At 44.0% G+C, this 24,649-nt stretch overlaps 1 protein-coding gene across 1 annotated transcript in view; it reads right to left on the bottom strand.

Moving 5' to 3' along the window:
* The window catches only part of LOC115119984 (solute carrier family 12 member 9-like), a 69,073-nt gene that overhangs the window by 31,790 nt on the left and 12,634 nt on the right, over positions 1 to 24,649 (bottom strand). Inside the window, exons 2-9 of the mRNA XM_029648880.2 lie at positions 21,550 to 21,684; positions 21,024 to 21,161; positions 20,150 to 20,467; positions 17,410 to 17,517; positions 17,212 to 17,323; positions 7,203 to 7,360; positions 4,066 to 4,148; positions 1,872 to 1,996 (exon numbers count right to left, since the gene is read on the bottom strand). Coding sequence (XP_029504740.1) covers positions 1,872 to 1,996; positions 4,066 to 4,148; positions 7,203 to 7,360; positions 17,212 to 17,323; positions 17,410 to 17,517; positions 20,150 to 20,467; positions 21,024 to 21,161; positions 21,550 to 21,684 — 1,177 coding nt within the window. The remainder of the gene's footprint in view (positions 1 to 1,871; positions 1,997 to 4,065; positions 4,149 to 7,202; positions 7,361 to 17,211; positions 17,324 to 17,409; positions 17,518 to 20,149; positions 20,468 to 21,023; positions 21,162 to 21,549; positions 21,685 to 24,649) is intronic.

Below are 24,649 nucleotides of genomic sequence, written 5' to 3'. Positions count from 1 at the left end.
TTGCAGCTCCTTCAGGGTTATCTTTGTTGCCTCTCCGATTAATGCCCTCCTTGCCTGGTCCGTGAGTTTTGGTGGGTGGCCCCCTCTTGGCAGGTTTGTTGTGGTGCCAAATTCTTCAAATGGATTTAAAATGGTGCTCCGTGCGATGTTCAAAGTTTCAGATGTTTTTTTATAACTCAACCCTGATCTGTACTTCTCCACAACTCTGTCCCTGACCTGTTATGAGAGCTCCTTGGTCTTCATGGTGCGGCTTGCTTAATGGTGTTGCAGACTCTGGGGCCTTTCAGAACAGGTGTATATATACACTGAGATCATGTGACACTTAAAGTCCACCTGTGTGTAATCTAACTAATTATGTGACTTCTGAAGGTAATTGGTTGCAGCAGATCTTATTTAGGGGCTTCATAGCTAAGGGGGTGAATACATATGCAAGCACCACAATTCAGTTTTTTATTTGAGAGATTTTTTTTAAACAAGTTACTTTTTTCATTTCACTTCACCAATTTGGACCATTTTGTGTATGTCCAATACATGAAATCCAAATAAAAATCCATTTAAATTACAGGTTGTAATGCAACAAATTAGGAAAAATGCCAAGGTGGATGAATACTTTTGCAAGGCCCTGTATTTAGCTGCACATCGATCTGGTACTCCCTGTATTTAGCTGCACATCGATCTGGTACTCCCTGTATTTAGCTGCACATCGATCTGGTACTCCCTGTATTTAGCTGCACATCGATCTGGTACTCCCTGTATTTAGCTGCACATCGATCTGGTACTCCCTGTATTTAGCTGCACATCGATCTGGTACTCCCTGTATTTAGCTGCACATCGATCTGGTACTCCCTGTATTTAGCTGCACATCGATCTGGTACTCCCTGTATTTAGCTGCACATCGATCTGGTACTCCCTGTATTTAGCTGCACATCGATCTGGTACTCCCTGTATTTAGCTGCACATCGATCTGGTACTCCCTGTATTTAGCTGCACATCGATCTGGTACTCCCTGTATTTAGCTGCACATCGATCTGGTACTCCCTGTATTTAGCTGCACATCGATCTGGTACTCCCTGTATTTAGCTGCACATCGATCTGGTACTCCCTGTATTTAGCTGCACATCGATCTGGTACTCCCTGTATTTAGCTGCACATCGATCTGGTACTCCCTGTATTTAGCTGCACATCGATCTGGTACTCCCTGTATTTAGCTGCACATCGATCTGGTACTGGTACTCCCTGTATATAGCTCCACATTGATCTGGTACTGGTACTCCCTGTTTATACGCTCCACATTGATCTGGTACTGGTACTCCCTGTATATAGCTCCACATTGATCTGGTACTGGTACTCCCTGTTTATACGCTCCACATTGATCTGGTACTGGTACTCCCTGTATATAGCTCCACATTGATCTGGTACTGGTACTCCCTGTTTATACGCTCCACATTGATCTGGTACTGGTACTCCCTGTATATAGCTCCACATTGATCTGGTACTGGTACTCCCTGTATACAGCTGCGCATTTATCTGGTACTGGTACTTCCTGTATATAGCTCCACATTGATCTGGTACTGGTACTTCCTGTATACAGCTGCGCATTGATCTGGTACTGGTACTTCCTGTATATAGCTCCACATTGATCTGGTACTGGTACTTCCTGTATATAGCTCCACATTGACCTGGTACTGGTACTTCCTGTATATAGCTCCAATCTTCTGCATTTTATTCCTTGTTAGTTCGATTTAATTTTGCATGATTATTTTCTAAACTCTGCATTGTTGGGGAAGTTTCATAAGCAAGCATTTAATTGTAATGTCCACACCAGTTTTATTTGGTCTGTGTGATAAACTCAATTTGATTTGATTTAGTACCTGAAGTTAGGAGCTGAGGCCCACTCCAGAGCCAGACAGGCCAGGTCCACAGCTGCGTACACCAGCAGGAAGAAGATGGTTACAATGCTGGCGATGGTGTTCAACTTCCCTGTGAACAACACCAACTACAGATGGAGAAAAGGAGAGAGAAGAAATAGATGAGGGAGAGAGAGATGGAGGGGAGAAATAGTTTCTCCTCTGACATCCACAACAAAGTCAGTGAGAGTCAGTCTCCTCAGTTCTCCCCTTTAATAAGAGTATTAATTAGCTTTTAACTGAGCCCTCAGCCATAGGCCAGTATGGGCAACTTCTGGGCCTGCCACTGCATCATTGTCCTGTCTCTGTGTCTGAGTGAGATCAGGTCAGTTGTCTTCGTGTTGTATGTCCAGCCCATATAAACCCATGGTAATCACCAAGCTCTTCTGAGAGGCTGAGTTATCACTAACATCACACAGCCCTTTACAAAAGGTCAGACCACAAAGATAGAGGGGCTTCTAAATCAGTCCCAAGGTTTCCCCTCTTCCTCAAATATCATCTGGATCACTTTGAATTGATGCATGACTTGTCTCTATAGCCATCTCCCTTTTGGCCCAACACCTTTCACCTTCCTTCCTGACCTCCCTCGCTCCCTTTCTCTCATCTGTGAGATTGTTTAACATGGAGTGAGATTAGAATCACACTTGTGTCATCAGTGAATCATTCAAATGGCAGAGAGAGAAAGAGCAAGCGGCAGAAAAGAGGGGGAGGACTAGTTAATGAGCTTTGATACAGGCTAATGATTTCACTCTAATTACTCCCCCACTTCAGTGTAGAAGCGGAGCGAGGGATGAGAGAGGAAGACAAAGACCAGCCATTTAGACTTTAACACTAGCTTCTTGAAGAGTATCTGACTAGCCAGTCATTATCAGAGCTCTCTACCTCCATCTATTTTTTCTGTCTCTTTGTATCTTTACCCTCCCATCTCATCTCCTTTTCTCATTATGTCTTGGCCAATTCTCAGTACTCTCAAAGTACTTCCCTTCTCTCTCCACCTATCTTTTTCCATTTACCCTTCTCTCTACCATATCAACCTACCTTTTCCTTCATCTGACCTGATCAGAGATTATTGATCAGGTGAAATCAGAACTATTCTCTCCTCTGTGTCTTACCTGTACTAGTAACCAGGAGAGGACAGACACCCAGGGGTTCCTATTGGCCTACCTGGACTAGTAACCAGGAGAGGACAGACACCCAGGGATTCCTGTTGGCCTACCTGGACTAGTAACCAGGAGAGGACAGACACCCAGGGGTTCCTATTGGCCTACCTGGACTAGTAACCAGGAGAGGACAGACACCCAGGGATTCCTGTTGGCCTACCTGGACTAGTAACCAGGAGAGGACAGACACCCATGGATTCCTGTTGGCCTACCTGGACTAGTAACCAGGAGAGGACAGACACCCAGGGATTCCTGTTGGCCTACCTGGACTAGTAACCAGGAGAGGACAGACACCCAGGGGTTCCTATTGGCCTACCTGGACTAGTAACCAGGAGAGGACAGACACCCAGGGATTCCTGTTGGCCTACCTGGACTAGTAACCAGGAGAGGACAGACACCCATGGATTCCTGTTGGCCTACCTGGACTAGTAACCAGGAGAGGACAGACACCCAGGGATTCCTGTTGGCCTACCTGGACTAGTAACCAGGAGAGGACAGACACCCAGGGATTCCTGTTGGCCTACCTGGACTAGTAACCAGGAGAGGACAGACACCCAGGGATTCCTATTGGCCTACCTGGACTAGTAACCAGGAGAGGACAGACACCCAGGGGTTCCTATTGTCCTACCTGGACTAGTAACCAGGAGAGGACAGACACCCAGGGGTTCCTATTGGCCTACCTGGACTAGTAACCAGGAGAGGACAGACACCCAGGGATTCCTATTGGCCTACCTGGACTAGGAACCAGGAGAGGAGGACAGACACCCAGGGATTCCTATTGGCCTACCTGGACTAGTAACCAGGAGAGGACAGACACCCAGGGATTCCTATTGGCCTACATGGACTAGGAACCAGGAGAGGACAGACACCCAGGGATTCCTATTGGCCTACCTGGACTAGTAACCAGGAGAGGACAGACACCCAGGGATTCATATTGGCCTACCTGGACTAGGAACCAGGAGAGGAGGACAGACACCCAGGGATTCATATTGGCCTACCTGGACTAGGAACCAGGAGAGGAGGACAGACACCCAGGGGTTCCCATTGTGAGATGTCTTCTTAGCTAGAGACAACACCGTGCCTGCAGACGGGGGAGAGGAGTGAGCAAGCGAGAGAGAGAATACAGTTGTTTACATACACTTAGGTTGGAGTCATTAAAACTAGTTTTTCAACCACTCCACAAATTTCTTGTTAACAAACTATAGTTTTGGCAAGTTGGTTAGGACATCTACTTTGTACATGACACAAGTAATTTTTCCAACAATTGTTTACAGATTATTTCACTTATAATTCACTGTATCACATTTCCAGTGGGTCAGAAGTTTACATACACTAAGTTGACTGTGCCTTTAAACAGCTTGGAACATTCCAGAAAATGATGTCATGGCTTTAGAAGCTTCTGGTAGGCTAATTGACATTATTTGAGTCAATTGGAGGTGTACCTGTGGATGTATTTCAAGGCCTACCTTCAAACTCTGTGCCTTTTTTCTTGAAATCATGGAAATATCAAAATACATTTCCAACTGCCTGAAGGTACCACGTTCACCCGTAGAAATAATAGTACGCAAGTATAAACACCATGGGACCACGCAGCAGTCATACCACCAAGCTCAGGAAGGAGACGTGTTCTGTGTCCTAGAGATGAACGTACTTTGGTTCGAAAAGTGAAAATCAATCCCAAAACATCAGCAAAGGACCTTGTGAAGATGCTGGAGGAAACAGGTACAAAAGTATCTATATCTACTGTAAAAACGAGTCCTATATCGACATAACCTGAAAAGCCGCTCAGCAAGGAAGAAGCCACTGCTCCAAAACTGCCATAAAAAAGCCAGACTACAGAGAGGACATGGGGACAAAGATCATACTTTTTGGAGAAATGTCCTCTGGTCTGATGAAACAAAAATAGAACTGTTTGGCCATAATGCCAGTCAACTTAGTGTATGTAAACTTCTGACCCACTGGAATTGTGATAGTGAATTATAAGTGAAATAATCTCTCTGTAAACAATAGTGGTGTGGGGGCTGTGCTTTGGCAAAGTGGGTGGGGTTATATCCTTCCTGTTTGGCCCTGTCCGGGGGTGTCCTCGGATGGGGCCACAGTGTCTCCTGACCCTTCCTGTCTCAGCCTCCAGTATTTATGCTGCAGTAGTTTATGTGTCGGGGGGCTAGGGTCAGTTTGTTATATCTGGAGTACTTCTCCTGTCCTATTCGGTGTCCTCTGTGAATCTAAGTGTGCGTTCTCTAACTCTCCTTCTCTCTTTCTCTCTCTCGGAGGACCTGAGCCCTAGGACCATACCCCAGGACTACCTGACATGATGACTCCTTGCTGTCCCCAGTCCACCTGGCCATGCTGCTGCTCCAGTTTCAACTGTTCTGCCTTATTATTATTCGACCATGCTGGTCATTTATGAACATTTGAACATCTTGGCCATGTTCTGTTATAATCTCCACCCGGCACAGCCAGAAGAGGACTGGCCACCCCACATAGCCTGGTTCCTCTCTAGGTTTTGGCCTTTCTAGGGAGTTTTTCCTAGCCACCGTGCTTCTACACCTGCATTGCTTGCTGTTTGGAGTTTTAGGCTGGGTTTCTGTACAGCACTTTGAGATATCAGCTGATGTACGAAGGGCTATATAAATAAATACATTTGAATTTGAATGACAATCGTTATGTTTGGAGGAAAAAGGGGGAGGCTTGCAAGCCGAAGTACACCATCCAAACCGTGAAGCACGGGGGTGGCAGCATCATGTTGTGGGGGTGCTTTGCTGCAGGAGGGACTGGTGCACTTTACAAAATAGGTGGTAACATGAGGCAGGAAAATGATGTGGATATATTGAAGCAACATCTCAAGACATCAGTCAGGAAGTTAAACTTGGTCACAAATGGCTCTTTCAAATGGACAATGACCCCAAGCATACTTCCAAAGTTGTGGTAAAATGGCTTAACGACAACAAAGTCAAGGTATTGGAGTGGCCATCACAAAGCCCTGACTTCAACGTGTAGAAAATGTGTGCGAGCAAGGAGGCCTACAAATCTGACTCAGTTACACCAGGAGGAATGGGCCAAAATTCACCCAGCTTATTGTCGAACCTTGTGGAAGGCTACCCGAAACGTTTGACCCAAGTTAAACAATTTAAAAGCAATGCTTCCAAATACTAATTGAGTGTATGTAAACTTTTGACCCACTGGGAATGTGATGAAATAAATAAAAGCTGAAATAAATCACTTCTATTATTCTGATATTTCACATTCTTAAAACAAAGTGGTGATCCTAACTGACCTAAGATAGGGAATTTTTACTAGGATTAAATGTCAGGAATTGTGAAAAACTGAGTTTAAATGTATTTGGTTAAGGTGTATGTAAACTTCCGACTTCAACTGTATGTGAGAGCAAGAGGGAGGAGGAGAAGGAGTAACATTTAGGACCACATTTCAGTTGATACATGAAATTAATTCAATTAGAGACTTTCAACTCAAATCAATGCAGCCAAGAAGAGAGAGAGGGAGGAAAATAAAAGAGAAGGGGATGGAGGAGAGAGGGAGGAAAATAAAAGAGAAGGGGATGGAGGAGAGAGGGAGGAAAATAAAAGAGAAGGGGATGGAGGAGAGAGGGAGGAAAATAAAAGAGAAGGGGATGGAGGAGAGAGGGAGGAAAATAAAAGAGAAGGGGAGAAAAGGGGAAGGTGAAGCGCAAAGACAAAGCAGATATTTTAAAACTGGGTGAGATGAAGAGATGTGTGTTACACTATATTAGGGGATCCATTACCCAGTGGGTGTAGGACAGTGGCAAGCAGGTTGCACCATGAATGACACATACGATGAGAACTTTAAGTTAAACACCTTTAATCATACAGTCACAAAAAACTAAACCCATAAGCTAAAATATATGTTTAACCCATGAAAGGCATTGCCAGTGATCCTGAGCCACTGTCAGTTTGGTTCAGTCTAGTTCAGCATGGTTCAGTCTAGTTCATCTGTTCTGCTCCAGTTGCCCACTCTACAGGGGAAACCTGCTTAATACTGCTATTCATCTCCCATATCCACACACAACGCCAGTGAGAAGGGAGAGAGAAGCTATAAAGATAAATAATAAGGGTGAGGTGGATCGTGAGAAAGAGGAGGACATAAGTGTACCCACCAAACAGGTCGTCCCGTGCCAGGGCGAAGAGGATGCGAGAGGCCCCTATCAGGTTACTCATGGCAGCAGACATGGTGGAGGAGTACACACCAACGGTCACCAACGGGTTCCACACATTAATGTCCCGCAGGAAACTGTAGTCCCTCTGGAGGAGAATACTGAGAGAGGATGAGAGAGAAATCAGATGATATACATTCATATGAAACCATCCCCTACTCCTTCCCTCCACCCATCTCTGTCTGTTGGTCTGTTTTTCTGTCTGTCTACTCCCTCCATTCCCTGTCTGTCCCCTCTGTCTGAAAATTAGGTAATGCCAATGATATGATTTGTGTGTGTGTGTGTTATTTGGTGTGTGAGTGTTGGTCTGCATTATTGTTTGTGTGCCGCAGTTAAACGTTTATGAACCATTGCTTTAAATCAGGCTCTGACATTCTTAATAATGATTCACTTTAAAATGTTACCATCCACCAGCAGCACACACACAGAGTAGTGAAAACACAAGTCATTCGAGTATGCACGTGTGTTGGTTGGACCATTTAAAGTTACTCTGGTGTGTGTGTGTGTGTGTGTGTGTACGTGTGAGCTTACGTAATGAAGCTGGTCAATGCTATAGCCTGGTTATTCATTCCTGTGACGTGTGGCAAGTGCAGTATAAATCTGAACAAGCTTGACATTTTAAAACCTGCACTCCAAAACAAAGCCATCATAAAGAGGTGGCAGCCATGCAGAGAGGGAGAGCGGAAGACAGAAGGTGAGTCATGCAGAGAACGTGAGCCACGCAGAGAGGGAGAGCAGAGGACAGAACGTGAGTCACGCAGAGAGGGAGAGCAGAGGACAGAACGTGAGTCACGCAGAGAGGGAGAGCAGAGGACAGAACGTGAGTCACGCAGAGAGGGAGAGCAGAGGACAGAACGTGAGTCACGCAGAGAGGGAGAGCAGAGGACAGAACGTGAGTCACGCAGAGAGGGAGAGCAGAGGACAGAACGTGAGTCACGCAGAGAGGGAGAGCAGAGGACAGAACGTGAGTCACGCAGAGAGGGAGAGCAGAGGACAGAACGTGAGTCACGCAGAGAGGGAGAGCAGAGGACAGAACGTGAGTCACGCAGAGAGGGAGAGCAGAGGACAGAACGTGAGTCACGCAGAGAGGGAGAGCAGAGGACAGAACGTGAGTCACGCAGAGAGGGAGAGCAGAGGACAGAAGGTGAGTCACGCAGAGGGAGAGCAGAGGACAGAAGGTGAGTCACGCAGAGAGGGAGAGCAGAGGACAGAAGGTGAGTCACGCAGAGAGGGAGAGCAGAGGACAGAAGGTGAGTCACGCAGAGGGAGAGCAGAGGACAGAAGGTGAGTCACGCAGAGAGGGAGAGCAGAGGACAGAAGGTGAGTCACGCAGAGAGGGAGAGCAGAGGACAGAAGGTGAGTCACGCAGAGAGGGAGAGCAGAGGACAGAAGGTGAGTCACGCAGAGAGGGAGAGCAGAGGACAGAAGGTGAGTCACGCAGAGAGGGAGAGCAGAGGACAGAAGGTGAGTCACGCAGAGAGGGAGAGCAGAGGACAGAAGGTGAGTCACGCAGAGAGGGAGAGCAGAGGACAGAAGGTGAGTCACGCAGAGAGGGAGAGCAGAGGACAGAAGGTGAGTCACGCAGAGAGGGAGAGCAGAGGACAGAAGGTGAGTCACGCAGAGAGGGAGAGCAGAGGACAGAAGGTGAGTCACGCAGAGAGGGAGAGCAGAGGACAGAAGGTGAGTCACGCAGAGAGGGAGAGCAGAGGACAGAACGTGAGTCACGCAGAGAGGGAGAGCAGAGGACAGAAGGTGAGTCACGCAGAGAGGGAGAGCAGAGGACAGAAGGTGAGTCACGCAGAGAGGGAGAGCAGAGGACAGAAGGTGAGTCACGCAGAGAGGGAGAGCAGAGGACAGAAGTGAGTCACGCAGAGAGGGGAGAGCAGAGGACAGAACGTGAGTCACGCAGAGAGGGAGAGCAGAGGACAGAAGGTGAGTCACGCAGAGAGGGAGAGCAGAGGACAGAACGTGAGTCACGCAGAGAGGGAGAGCAGAGGACAGAAGTCACGCAGAGAGGGAGAGCAGAGGATAGAACATGAGTCACGCAGAGAGGGAGAGAGAGGCAGAGGACATAAGGTGAGTCACGCAGAGAGGGAGAGCAGAGGACAGAACGTGAGTCACGCAGAGAGGGAGAGCAGAGGACAGAACGTGAGTCATGCAGAGAGGGAGAGCAGAGGACAGAAGGTGAGTCATGCAGAGAGGGAGAGCAGAGGACAGAAGGTGAGTCATGCAGAGAGGGAGAGCAGAGGACAGAACGTGAGCCATGCAGAGAGGGAGAGCAGAGGACAGAAGGTGAGTCATGCAGAGAGGGAGAGCAGAGGACAGAACGTGAGTCATGCAGAGAGAGAGAGCAGAGGACAGAACGCGAGTCACGCAGAGAGGGAGAGCAGAGGATAGAACGCGAGTCACGCAGAGAGGGAGAGCAGAGGACAGAACGCGAGTCACGCAGAGAGAGAGAGCAGAGGATAGAACGCGAGTCACGCAGAGAGGGAGAGCAGAGGATAGAACGCGAGTCACGCAGAGAGGGCGAGCAGAGGACAGAACGTGAGCCATGCAGAGAGGGAGAGCAGAGGACAGAAGGTGAGTCATGCAGAGAGGGAGAGCAGAGGACAGAAGGTGAGTCATGCAGAGAGGGAGAGCAGAGGACAGAACGTGAGTCATGCAGAGAGGGAGAGCAGAGGACAGAACGTGAGTCATGCAGAGAGGGAGAGCAGAGGACATAATGTGTGCATGTGTGTGTGTGTTCATGCACATTTTTGTACTTTGTGATTTTTTTATTGACATGTCTGTGAAGGCTATGCATTTGTATAAACAGGCGTGTATATAGTTGTTTTTGAGTGTGCGTCCTGGTGTTCCCTCCATCCCATAATACAGATTATTGATCAGATCGTGAAGCTGGAATGAGCTGTACCATGGAAATAAAGATCAGAACGAAGTAAAGCACCTGACAGAAGAAAAACATTATTTTAGGAGGAGAGTGCAGCTAAATGAGAGCCTGGACATTCATTCTCATTCCACACCTCATTTGTTGATCATCTCATTTGTTTATTCATACGTTAATATTATTTTGCCATTTCTTTTAAATAAGCTTCAAAACCAACTTACAGGGGGAAGGGAGGCAGAGAGAGAGCAACACAGACAGAGAGAGAGCAACACAGACAGGGAGAGAGACAGGCTGAGGAGTATTACATGGGATCAACAGCTAACAAGGCCTGTAGATCTCCTCTCCACCCCTCCCTCCCTCTGCTACTCTCTCACATTCACTCTACCTCACTGTCTCTACTATACCCCTTTTCTCATATTACCTATTGTTCTGCTACTCTCACATTCACTCTACCTCACTGTCTCTACTATACCCCTTTTCTCATATTACCTATTGTTCTGCTACTCTCACATTCACTCTACCTCACTGTCTCTACTATACCCCTTTTCTCATATTACCTATTGTTCTGCTACTCTCACATTCACTCTACCCCAGACTGTCTCTACTATACCCCTTTTCTCATATTACCTATTGTCCTGCTACTCTCTCACATTCACTCTACCTCAGACTGTCTCTACTATACCCCTTTTCTCATATTACCTATTGTTCTGCTGCTCTCACATTCACTCTCTCTACTATACCCCTTTTCTCATATTACCTATTGTTCTGCTACTCTCTCACATTCACTCTACCTCAGACTGTCTCTACTATACCCCTTTTCTCATATTACCTATTGTTCTGCTACTCTCACATTCACTCTACCTCAGACTGTCTCTACTATACCCCTTTTCTCATATTACCTATTGTTCTGCTGCTCTCACATTCACTCTACCTCACTGTCTCTACTATACCCCTTTTCTCATATTACCTATTGTTCTGCTACTCTCACATTCACTCTACCTCACTGTCTCTACTATACCCCTTTTCTCATATTACCTATTGTTCTGCTACTCTCTCACATTCACTCTACCTCACTGTCTCTACTATACCCCTTTTCTCATATTACCTATTGTTCTGCTGCTCTCACATTCACTCTACCTCACTGTCTCTACTATACCCCTTTTCTCATATTACCTATTGTTCTGCTACTCTCTCACATTCACTCTACCTCACTGTCTCTACTATACCCCTTTTCTCATATTACCTATTGTTCTGCTACTCTCTCACATTCACTCTACCTCACTGTCTCTACTATACCCCTTTTCTCATATTACCTATTGTTCTGCTACTCTCTCACATTCACTCTACCTCAGACTGTCTCTACTATACCCCTTTTCTCATATTACCTATTGTTCTGCTGCTCTCACATTCACTCTCTCTACTATACCCCTTTTCTCATATTACCTATTGTTCTGCTACTCTCTCACATTCACTCTACCTCACTGTCTCTACTATACCCATTTTCTCATATTACCCATTGTTCTGCTACTCTCTCACATTCACTCTACCTCACTGTCTCTACTATACCCCTTTTCTCATATTACCTATTGTCCTGCTACTCTCTCACATTCACTCTACCTCAGACTGTCTCTACTATACCCCTTTTCTCATATTACCCATTGTTCTGCTACTCTCTCACATTCACTCTACCTCACTGTCTATACTATACCCCTTTTCTCATATTACCTATTGTTCTGCTACTCTCACATTCACTCTACCTCAGACTGTCTCTACTATACCCCTTTTCTCATATTACCTATTGTTCTGCTACTCTCACATTCACTCTACCTCACTGTCTCTACTATACCCCTTTTCTCATATTACCTATTGTTCTGCTACTCTCTCACATTCACTCTCTCAGACTGTCTCTACTATACCCCTTTTCTCATATTACCTATTGTTCTGCTACTCTCTCACATTCACTCTACCTCACTGTCTCTACTATACCCCTTTTCTCATATTACCTATTGTTCTGCTGCTCTCACATTCACTCTACCTCACTGTCTCTACTATACCCCTTTTCTCATATTACCTATTGTTCTGCTACATTCTCATTCCTTATACTATTTTTATGGTTGTTTTTTTATTTCCTTATTAGGATCCCCATTAGCTGTTGCTTATGTAGCAGCTACCTCTTCCAGAGGTCATGGGCAACATAACATGAACCTCCTCATTGTCTTCTCAATCTCTATCCCTGTGTGTTGGCAGGGACAGAGGGGGGGAACGAGAAAGATGCAGAGAGAGATCAGAGACGGACAGAGACCGACAACGAGAGAGATCTGTGGTGGAGAGATAGCAAGCAAATAAAGGATGGATGGACAGAGAGAGCCAAGGACAGGCACTCTGTAGTGGGGTGATTGCAAGGGAACAGAGGTATGAGATGAAAGCAGAGGAGGGCAGACAGACTGAGAATGTTGGACTTGTTGCCTCAATGTCTGGACAAGAGACTAGCACTACGAGCCAGCGAGTGTGGGGGGGACATGAGAGAGAATTAAACAGCCCCAGGGGAAGCTAGGGAGGAGACAAGATGCTCAAGGGAGAACGGGAGGGAGTGAAAAACAGTACCACATTCTAACACAAATAAAAGCCTTATGGGGGGGGCTGAAAAACAGAAGAAAAAGCTGAAAAACAGAAGAAAAAGCTAAGAGATGGAGAGCCTTGTGGGACTGCACAGCTTCCACACACACACCAGGCTGCATGTTGAAGATAGCAGAACAAAAGAGGGAGGCAGATTTAAATTAATATAATTATTCAGCCAGTAATAAATACATAAGCTTCTATAGCAGGATGGGATTAGCCAACAGGTCACTGATGCACAATACACAGAGGTGTACACACACACACAAAGTCACTCAACCAGACACACACACATGCACCACACCTGCATATATACACACTCCAATGTCACTCATCCATAGAGGGAAGATAAAGATACACACACACACACAACCACACACTGTAGTTAGTCATCCAGGGAACGAATGCACACACACACACACACTCGCCCCAAAGAAAGAGACAGACCGTAAAATACACACAGATCATTCAGGTCTCAGTCCCTAAACAAGATACAGACACACTCACTCTAAGCTTACTGTATGTTGGGGGATTGGGCTGGAAAGTTGGCAATGGGCTATCTGTCACCACTCCCTACCCTGTCACACTGGGTTAATATACTTCTCATAGCTGGACAGGAAACCATCATCATAGTCTTTTACATTGGGCTCCTATGCACCTTCCCAGAACCATCTAGAACACATACACTCTATAACTGTACACCTGTAACCTATTCAGGTATGCATCAGATGTCATTCTCCCAAAAGGCAGCACTATTGTAGATCTGAACAGCCATTCTTAAATCTCCCTGACATTTATGTTAAGTGAACACAGTACCTTTAACCAAGAATGCAGAGTAACTAGCTGAAGAGGGGAGCAATTTACTTTGGCTTTATTCAAAGGTTACACCATTTCTGTATCTGTAAGGTTGCATCCAAACAGGTAGCCCAAATCAGATCTTTTTTGACCAACCAGATCAGCTCGGAAAAAATCTAATTTGATGTGAAAACAACTAATGTGATTGGTCAAAATATCAATTAGTGGGGAAAAGATCAGTATTGCGCTGCCTGTGTAAACGCTACCTAAGAAACCCCTCAATGTCAGAGTCAAATACAAAGGGAGCTCCTCATGTGAGATGGTGTGACCTCCACCTGTTGGATACTTCTGGGTACTGCTACCAAGTTACTTTTTTTGACCAAAAAAGGGGGGAATAACATCCAACTCAAAAAGCTTCTATTTGTTCCCCCTCAGTGAAAATCACTTACCCAGACCATGATAGACAGTCAACTGCTTTCCCTTCAACGAGGCTTTGTTGCTATAGCAATGCAGAGAGTGCCCGTGGTGAAGGGGGGTCCAGTGTTTGGCATTTAGTAATGTCACTTTGACGTGACGTTGACTGATGGCTTTAATGCACATTCTCCCTATTTAATCTGAGTAATCCATTTAGTCTGTCTCTTAATGACACACTGGTGACACATTGACTTTAAAAGTGCAGAAAGTTCTCTTTAGTTTGGTGACAGATGTAACAATCCGTGACTAGCGCCAGGAGTTTTTCTGAATAGTGACTTGAAAAAAACTCTGGCCCCTTTTTCTGCAGCCTTACAACTGACAACCAATTGTAACTTTCAACTAAAGGAAATGTGGCCTATTGTTGAAAGACAACCTGTGACCTACCTTGTGACAAGGGTGTAACTGTTTCATAATGTAAATGGGCATTTATGAGAGTTTACCTCTAGTCAAGAATGTCATACACGCCTTTTAAGTAAATTAGGCTACAATCAATGTGGAATTCCATGGCAACAAATAACAAGTTTATGATTCCAGTAACATGCATGATGAAATGGTGACTTTACCCCTGGCCAAGTTATCATTATCACTTCCACGGGTCACTGTACTCTTCCACGGGTCACTGTACTCTTCCACGGGTCACTGTACTCTTCCACGGGTCACTGTACTCTTCCACGGGTCACTGTATTTTATGTACAACTGGAGGAGCAGTCAGTGTGTTTTCACATATCCTGAACTGTCTAAGTAGTTACTGTACAAGGTTTAGATATGGTTGACACCATCAAGTACCATAAAAGGACCTTGGAGGCAGTATCATTCATAAACCCTGTACATTTCCTCCATTCAGTCCGACTATCTAAGACCAATAACGTCACCATCCACTGCATGCCGGGCCCTGTCCAACAGCAATAAAGCAACACTAAACCAACAGCAGATAAGGACACAGCTAGATAACTGAACACACCGAAGGAGGAAATGCATTCTTGTTATCCTTTGTTCATATCCTGAAGTATGGATTGAAATGGGCTCAATTTCCTCAGTGTAAAAAAGAATGTGTGTGTGCATGCGAGAGAGGTACTGACCGGTCCTGAATGCCACTTCTCATGATCTAGATTGTGTAGAAATCAACCACCTATGATTTCATGATCCAGTATGTCTGATCAACGACTACATTATCCATCAACGACCACGTTTACATGCGCAAAGTATTCCACATAGTAGCTCATATCCTGCTTAAGGTCTTATTCGGGATAAGCTGTTTACATGCACCTTTGATATCCCGCTCACAAGTATCCTATATCCATGAATAAAGGGAATATTCCTCATTTAAGTTCATATGGGTTAAATGGAAAAGTAACAGAAATCTGGACACTGACTACAGACCTAACCTCTCACATGTAGAGGAATATCATATGAACTCCTACAGAATTAACCATTTCTTGTAGTAGGCTTAAAATGAGATAACATGGGTTACATTTGTGTCTCGGGAACAGGAGTGGAGAAAAAGGATTTCGGTCTTTTAGCATCTCCAGAAAATGCAAAGGCACATGTAACTTATATATTTGACACTAACGTAAGCAGACAGTATTTCTACCACATATAATATGCACCCAAGGCAAACTGAAGTTTTATCAGAAAGGCTTTTCATTTCCTTAAAAACTGGCCAAACGGATGACATTTTGCACAGGGATAATCTTTTCACCCTTGTGGAGTTTCCTCCACGGTCCCTAACCAAACAGAGAACTTTACCGGTGTTAACTACATTACTATTTTCATTCATTCTATTGGATGTAAGACATTCTGGTTAGCATTACTGTAGTGAGAAGCTGCATGTATCTAATTATAGTTGATAAACGGCCTACCAAATGCTGGAAATTATAAGCAGAAATGTATCTAAATTAGGGGTGGAAGTAGCCGAAGACACTAGGCTATACGGTCCAGTAGGCTACGGTGTATCAGCAAAATAAATCCATAATTTATGGTGGATGGAAATGCGCAGGTATAGCCTACTTAAAAAAAAAAAAACATTTTAAGTGATTTGTTTGATAATCAGATGAAAACATCAACACCCATGATATTCAATACTGACCCTGAGCAGACGGCAAAAACAGTCAACTGGATGAGATGTTTATGTTATTTATTTAGCTGTTATTTTACCAGGTAAGTTGACTGAGAACACGTTCTCATTTACAGCCACGAACTGGGGAATAGTTACAGGGGAAAGGAGGGGGATGAATGAGCCAATTATAAACTGGGGATTATTAGGTGACCATGATGGCTTGAGGGCCAGATTGGGAATTTAGCCAGGACACCGGGGTTAACACCCCTACTCTTACGATAAGTGCCATGGGATCTTTAATGTACTCAGAGAGTCAGGACACCCGTTTAACGTCCCATCTGAAAGACGCCCCAATCACTGCCCTGTGTAGGGTGACATTGGGATATTTTTTAAGACCAGAGGAAAGAGTGCCTCCTACTGGCCCTCCAACACCACTTCCAGCAGCATCTGGTCTCCCATCCAGGGACTGACCAGGACCAACCCTGCTTACCTTCAGAAGCAAGCCAGCAGTGGTATGCAGGGTGGTATGCTGCTGGCATACATGCCACAGTATCCCATCTAAGATCAGCATTTCCCAGGCATCCTATCCGGGTTTCTCATAACCGCGATACAAGCTTTTTCGGGTTATTATAAATGGGATATGATGTTAATATGCGTCAACTCAAAAACAATACTTGAGTATCCCGAATAATAACAGGATTTTGGTGGGCATGTGAACACTGCCAATGAGTCAGCATATTTCCCTTCCCTTTCTATCTGCCAATGTCTGATCTACTGAGGGGGAGAGGGCGAAACAGGCAGATGGGAGGACAGGGAGGAATATAATTGATGGCTGTATTGATTTCCAATGCATCTTTAAAGGGCCTTTTATGTCACTTTAGCACTTTGGCAATACTTGTGTTAGTGCCACATCAATACTGCACACTGGCACTGAGCTAGAGACGGGAGAGGGAGTGAGAAAAAGTGTGTCGGAGAGAGATAGAATTGTAAATGCGAGTATGTGTGGCTTTCATTGAGTGCAAATGTTTGTGTGTTTGTGTGTGCCTATATCTGTATGTGAACATACGTGTTACAGGTGTGTTTATCTACAGATTACGCCCAAACTAGTGTGTGTGTGTGTGACTGACCGGTCACAGGAGCAGGCCACCATCAGACTGAGGAGGTTGTAGATGATGAAGGTGAAGATGACAGCTGTGATGGTTCCTCGAGGGATAGAGTAGCTAGGGTTCTTTAGGTCACCTGGGACACAGCACAACACCAGGTTAGACAACACAGACAATCACACATTCCTGACCGACTCCTTTGATCAAAAAACTATTTATTACCTGACATGTTGGATCCGGCCATGATGCCTGTGCAACCGTTAAACATGACCGCAAACACCGTGGCAAAGGACATCATGGTTCCTGTTGTGTAGTCCACAGCATAGTCAGCTAGGGGAGGGTTAGATATAAATTCAATCAGCTTCATGTTCAAATCCTCCCCAAATTCAGATAATGAACAACAAAAATGGAATTGATTAACATGCATGTCTCTTGCCTTTAAGGAGGACTTAGCATTCAAAAAGGACAGCAATGCTTCATCTTGCCATGTCAAGTTCAGATATAGCTTGTTACAGTTGAAGTCAGAAGTATACATACATTTAGGTTGGAGTCATTAAAACTCGTTTTACCACTCCACAAATTTCTTGTTAACAAACTAGTTTTTAAAGTCGTTTAGGAGATCTACTTTGTGCATGACACGGGTCATTTTTCCAACAATTGTTTACAGACAGATTATTTAACTTCTAATTCATTGTGTCACAATTCCAGTGGGTCAGAAGTTTACCTACACTAAACTTAGAAAATTCCGGAAAATTATGTCATGGCTTTAGAAGCTTCTGGTAGGCTAATTGACATCATTTGAGTCAATTGGAGGTGTACCTGTGGATGTATTTCAAGGCCTACCTTCAAACTCAGTGCCTCTTTGCTTGACATCATGGGAAAAATCAAAAGAAATCAGCCAAGACCTCAGAGAAAAAAAAAATTCTAGACCTCCACAAGTTTAGTTCATCCTTGGGAGCAATTTCCAAACGCCTGAAGGTACCATGTTCATCTGTACAAACAATAGTACGCAAGTATAAACACCATGGGACCACGCAGCCGTCATACCACTCAGGAAGGAGACGCGTTCTGTCTCGTAGAGATGAACGTACTTTGGTGCGAAAACTGAAAATCAATCCCAGAACAACAGCAAAAGACCTTGTGAATATGCTGGAGGAAACAGGTACAAAAGTATCTATATCCACAGTAAAACGAGTCCTATAAATCGACATAACCTGAAAAGGCAGCTCAGCAAGGAAGAAGCCACTGTTCCAAAACTGCCATTAAAAAAAGCCAGACTACGGTTTGCAAATGCACATAGGGACAAAGATCATACTTTTTTGAGAAATGTCCTCTGGTCTGATGAAACAAAAATCGACCTGTTTGGCCATAATGACCGTTGTTATGTTTGGAGGAAAAAGGGGGAGGCTTGCAAGCCGAAGAACACCATCCCAACCGTGAAGCACGGGGGTGGCAGCATCATGTTGTGGGGGTGCTTTGCTGCAGGAGGGACTGGTGCACTTCACAAAATAGATGGCATCATCAAGAGGAGGAAAATGATATTGATATATTGAAGCAACATCTCAAGACATCAGTCAGGAAGTTAAAGCTTGCTCGCAAATGGGTCTTCCAAATGGACAATGAAAGCATACTTCCAAAGTTGTGGCAAAATGGCTTAAGGACAACAAAGTCAAGGTATTGGAGTGGCCATCACAAAGCCCTGACCTCAATCCCATAGAAAATGTGTGGGCAGAACTGAAAAAGCTTGTGCGAGCTAGGGGGCCTACAAGCCTGACTCAGTTACACCAGCTCTGTCAGGAGGAATGGGCCAACATTCACCCAACTTATTGTGGGAAGCTTGTGGAAGGCTCCCCAAAACGTTTGACCCAAGTTAAACCATTTAAAAGGCAATGCTACCAAATACTAATTGAGTTCATTTAAACTTCCGGTCCACTGGGAATGTGATGAAAGAAATAAAAGCTGAAATGAATCATTCTACTATTATTCTGACATTTCACATTCTTAAAATGAAGTGGTGATCCTAACTGACTGGAGGACAGGGTATTTTTGAGTTTAAAGGTATTTGACTAAGGTGTATATACATTTCTGACTTCAACTGTATGAAGCTATTGACTTCTAACCTACTTCCTTGTTATTGGAGGCAAAGCTTTACAGTGGCAAACAAAGTGTGAAGTGTGTCAATGTGTGATTTTGTTGACAACAAGGTCTTCGAAGGCTGATTTCCACTCTGAATATAAATCCTTCAGCTCAGTAGTCAGGTTGGTACGTTACGGTGGAAATGGGGAGCCAAAGGATATTTACGAGACCCACTAATTACAACTAAATAATCAATTACCTTTTTCACTGCCAGCAACCCTGGTAAACATTCAGTAAATCAAGAGGCTAAGGCTATAAATGGTGTGTGTGTGTGTGTGTGTGAGATAAACCAGTAAATTCTGCCACCATAAAGTATGCATAACTGACATGAGACGTCGCTCACCTTAATAATTATTTGCTATATTCATTCCTTAAAGATGCATTATACATAAATTGCTCCACCATTTCCTGGTTGCTAAAATTGTAATAGTTAGCCTTATTTCAGTTTATGTGAGAAAACAAGCAAGAAGTGTCGAGAATTTTGTACAAATTTAAACAGCTGTGAAATATATTTTCCATAACCAAAAATATTGTATTTTCAGCTGTTTGAAGCTGGTGCACAAAACCAAATGTAAAAGATGCAAAAACTAAACTCAAGAACAGGAAGCATAGCGCACACAGATCAGATCTACTGCTTTTTAGATTTGCTTTCAAGGAGAAATAAATGTGTGTTATAGAGCTTTCAATGTGAATTTGGTAGTGGCGCCCAAAAAGTGATATATTGCAGCCTTAAATCAAGCAAAATTCTATTTAGAATGACACATACAGTGCATTAAGCACACACGTGTATGTTGGGGAGTAGCACACACACACACCCCTTACTCACCATCCAGGTTGCCCAGCAGTGTGTCCAGTTTAAAGCCGGTAAAGTTGGCCATGTTGGGTGGCTGTGGCCCTGTTTTGTTGTGGACGGGCAGGGCGGCAGGCAGGAGGATGGTACGCGGGCGCATGGCGAAGAAGCTGATAAAGATGCTGGCCAGCACCATCATGACCACCAGGAAGATGAGGAAGGAGGCCTTGGCATAGATCTCTGCCCCCACCAGACACACAAGCAGGCAGAGGAGGAGGATGCCGGTGGCATAGAGCAACGACCACCAATACCCAGCTGGCAACACCTGGAGGGAACCCGCTGGGCTCACCCCATCTGGAGTGGGAAGGAAGGGATGGTGGTGAGTAGGTTAAAAGGTGTAGGGGGTTAATGACAGAGTGAAGGAATGAGGGGGAAAGGGTGAAAGCTGAAACAGACGATGAAAGGTCACAAAGGGTGGGAATCCAATTCAGTTTGATTTAAATGTATTCAGTTTAATTCAATGAGCATTAACATGGGCATGCAATGCATTAGTAGCCATTGTGAAATCAGATTAGTTTTAGATCAAATACAAAAATACTAGAAAACTAGTCTGTCTATGTAAACATAGCGCAGGCTGGCATTTATTGGGATGGCTCATGTACTGGAGGCAGCTCTGCAGGGCAGTCACAGCCAAAAAGTAATAAAATCAGATTTTAAACCGCACCACACTTCCAACATTATGCCTAACCTTAAATTAATTTCATAAATTTTTACAATATATAGCCAATCTTGACTTGACCGCTGGCCCATCTTGTGGAAATCGCACAGCTCTGCCTCCAGGACAAGATCTATCCCAAAAAACATTGACCTTCAAACAAAGCAAGAAAAGGGAGAGAGTATGGCTGTATACCTTCTGGAAGCCCAAAAGTTGCTACTATGGCCTCAACCAGACCCAGTATATAGAGGGCACTGCTACACACATTAGCCAGGAAGAACATAACACCTAGACTGCCCCCAAACTCTGGCCCCAATGCACGACTTATCATGTCTAGGGGAGGAGGGAGTTAAGGCTGGGTCAATGTGTGTGTGAGAGAGAGTGTGTGTTTGTATGTGCACACTAAAGTGTAGTGAAGGCACTGAAAGAATAGGCGCAGACATACACACACACACACCCACCTCTCACAATGTGTCTTACAGATAAAAATGAAAGCAATTACCAGCCATTCACTGGCACACACACACCGATACCTGAACGAATGCAATGCTACATTAATGAAATAGAAAGAACACTGAGGTGGAGTGTGTGTAAAGTATATGGGGTGGTGTGAGAAAGGCATTCATACATCGCCTGAAATAATATGTCTATACATCTGACTATCATATTCATCTGTGTGTGTGTGTGTGTGTGTGTGTGTGTGTATTGCTGCGGAGGATACAGTAGGCCCCTCCTGCGTCCAGGGCTCCATTGGTTGAGATGGCACACACAGACAGCACAGTCATACTGATGATGAAGTAGGCCACTAAGAACATGGCTATGGCCTGATACAGCCCACACTGGCCCACCACGAAACCTGAGGAGGAGAGAACACAAGGGCCACACTATGGTTAAACACAACGAATTCAAATAATCTCAAAGTCCCTAAAGGGAACTGGGTTTGGTGATTTAACAAGTGGTGGAACAACTTTCCTACAGGAAGTTGAAACTGGAATTTACAGTAATTGTCTATAAGAACGTGCAGTGGGGAATTCTCATTAGCTTTCACCTTAACTACAGTTGAGACATACAGAGTCATGTCATTATTAACCAAAACATCATGCCAAAGCATTCAGATTACAGGTCGACCAATTAATTAGAATGGCCGATTAATTAGGGACGATTTCAAGTTTTCATAACAATTGGAAATCGGTATTTTTGGGAGCCAATCTGACGATTGTAAAAAAATAAATTTAACTAGGCAAGTCAGTTAAGAACACTTATTTTCACTGCCTTGTTCAGGGTCAGAACGACAGATTTTCACCTTGTCAGTTCAGGGGATCCAATCTTGCAACCAGTTAACTATTCCAGCACAATAACGACCTGCCTCGCTCTCGTTGCACTCCACAAGGAGACTGTTACGTGAATGCAGTAAGCCAAGGTAAGTTGCTAGCCAGCATTAAACTTATCTTATAAAAAACAATCAATCATAATCACTAGTTAACTACACATGGTTGATGATATTACTAGATATTATCTAGAGTGTCCTGCGCTGCATATAATCTGACTGAGCATGCAAGTATCTAAGTATCTGACTGAGCGGTGGTAGGCAGAAGCAGGCGCGTACACATTCATTCAAACAGCACTTTCGTGCGTTTTGCCAGCAGCTCTTCGTTGTGCGTCAAGCATTGCGCTGTTTATGACTTCAAACCTATCAACTCCCGAGATGAGGCTGGTGTAACCGATGTGAAATGGCTAGCTAGTTAGCACGGGTTAATAGCGTTTCAAACATCACTCGCTCTGAGCCTGTGGTTGTTTCCCTTGTTCTACATGGGTAACGTTGCTTCGAGGGTGGCTGTTGTTGACGGGTTCCTGGTTTGAGCCCAGGTAGGAGAGAGGAGAGGGACGGAAGCTATTCTGTTACACTGGCAATACTAAAGTGCCTATAAGAACATCCAATAGTCAAAGGTTAACGAAATACAAATGGTATAGAGGGAAATAGTCCTATAATTCCGATAATAACTACAACCTAAAACTTCTTACCTGGGAATATTGAAGACTCATGTTAAAAGGAACCACCAGCTTTCATATGTTCTCATGTTCTGAGCAAGGAACTGAAACATTAGCTTTCTTACATGGCATATATTGCACTTTTACTTTCTTCTCCAACACTTTGTTTTTGCATTTATTTAAACCAAATTGAACATGTTTCATTATTTACTTGAGGCTAAATTGATTTTATTGATGTATTATATTAAGTTAAAATAAGTGTTTGTTCAGTATTGTTGTAATTGTCATTATTACAAAGAAATACTTTTTATTTTTTATATTTTTTATTGGCCGATTAAATCGGTATCGGCTTTTTTGGTCCTCCAATAATCGGTATCGGCTTTGGAAAATCATAATCGGTCAACCTCTAATTCAGATACGTTTAAGAAATGTTGTTGAATGTCACAAAATCAGTTTAGACTGACAATAGTTTTTTATTGATAATAGCCTATGGCAAAATACCAAACTTCTACAATGCTACCATTTCCTTGCAACAGTCAACAATAGGTCAAAATGCATAACAAGTTATTTCATGCTTTTAACAAAAACAGAACTCTTCCAATTCACTGGGCAGCACTCCTATTGCTCCTATGCATTGTTGAAACATAAGCACTATATTGTTCCAGAGAAGACCCAATGCACTACAGTGCTTATGTTATGTGGAATGGTATTATTGTCTATCAAACTGTTGGCTGTTCAGCCTGTGCGTTTCTACACCACAGCAGCAGAGGTATGAGACTAGGGGCAAAACAGAGGGGGTAGCACATCAAGGCAGGAGAGAGAACACAGGGACCACTTTACTTACCGTGTGATAGAATGAAACACCTCTGAACAAAGAAAACAGATGAGATATTAATGAATGGGGATTGTATTTGTAAACATATCTTCGAAGTTATGGTGCGAGGCAATAAAGCAATTTCTTCCAAGAGCTAGAACTACATTTTACTCAAAGTTAGTCCACTTCAAACTACTCTATTCCTCCAATAAGAAAATGGTTGTCTTACATATTATTTCACATTTATTATCATGACTATGACCGCCATAACAGTCCATTCCCAATGTGTCCTGGGATGCACTCACTCCAGTAGGCCCTATCCGTGAACCTACTTTTTCTCCATACCTCTCAGAAGTTCATACCCTTGTGCTGTAACACATCAAGGGACTTTCCAAGTGGTACAAGGGTCATTCCACCCAGTGTAACGTGGTAAAAAATGGTTTGATTTCAACTAATTTCAAGATTGTCATAAAGAGCACTTTCAACACGTTATTCCCATCAAGCGGTTAAAAACAAAAAAATGCATATAGTAAGTGCCAAGTTGAAGATTACAGGGTTGAAGATTTCACTTTAAATCCATAAATGTCATTGTGACAGGGGTAATCAAAGCATGATGTGTGTATCAGGGAGTAGCAACTGAACGCAGAATTGCTAAAACATTTCAAGCTTGTCTATCTATGTCAGGGTTGAAGTGTTCTGCTCAATCTGCTTCGTTTTCCACCAGAAAATGGCCAATGAGAATAGAACCAGCTCACCTGCTTTTACACTGTAAAAAGGAATAGGTTCACCATAATAAAACGAGAGTTTAGTTCATGTAACAGGGTTGACCTTAAAATGAGGGACAGATGTAAATTAATCACTACTGAATAAAACATACAAGTTAAATGGGTTTCCATCGCATTTTCAACTTTACTGATCTCATATTTTTGTTTCTTTACATTATATATAGTGAGTACGCCACCTCCCGAATTGGCATGTGTTCTAACCAGGGGCATCACTGGGGACAGGGGGGACATGA

The sequence above is a fragment of the Oncorhynchus nerka genome, linkage group LG11 (genome assembly GCF_034236695.1).
Source record: "Oncorhynchus nerka isolate Pitt River linkage group LG11, Oner_Uvic_2.0, whole genome shotgun sequence".
In the NCBI taxonomy this organism is placed as follows: domain Eukaryota; kingdom Metazoa; phylum Chordata; class Actinopteri; order Salmoniformes; family Salmonidae; genus Oncorhynchus; species Oncorhynchus nerka.
The sequence above is the reverse complement of the archived record's forward strand: the minus strand, read 5'-3'. Positions and strand labels throughout refer to the sequence as shown.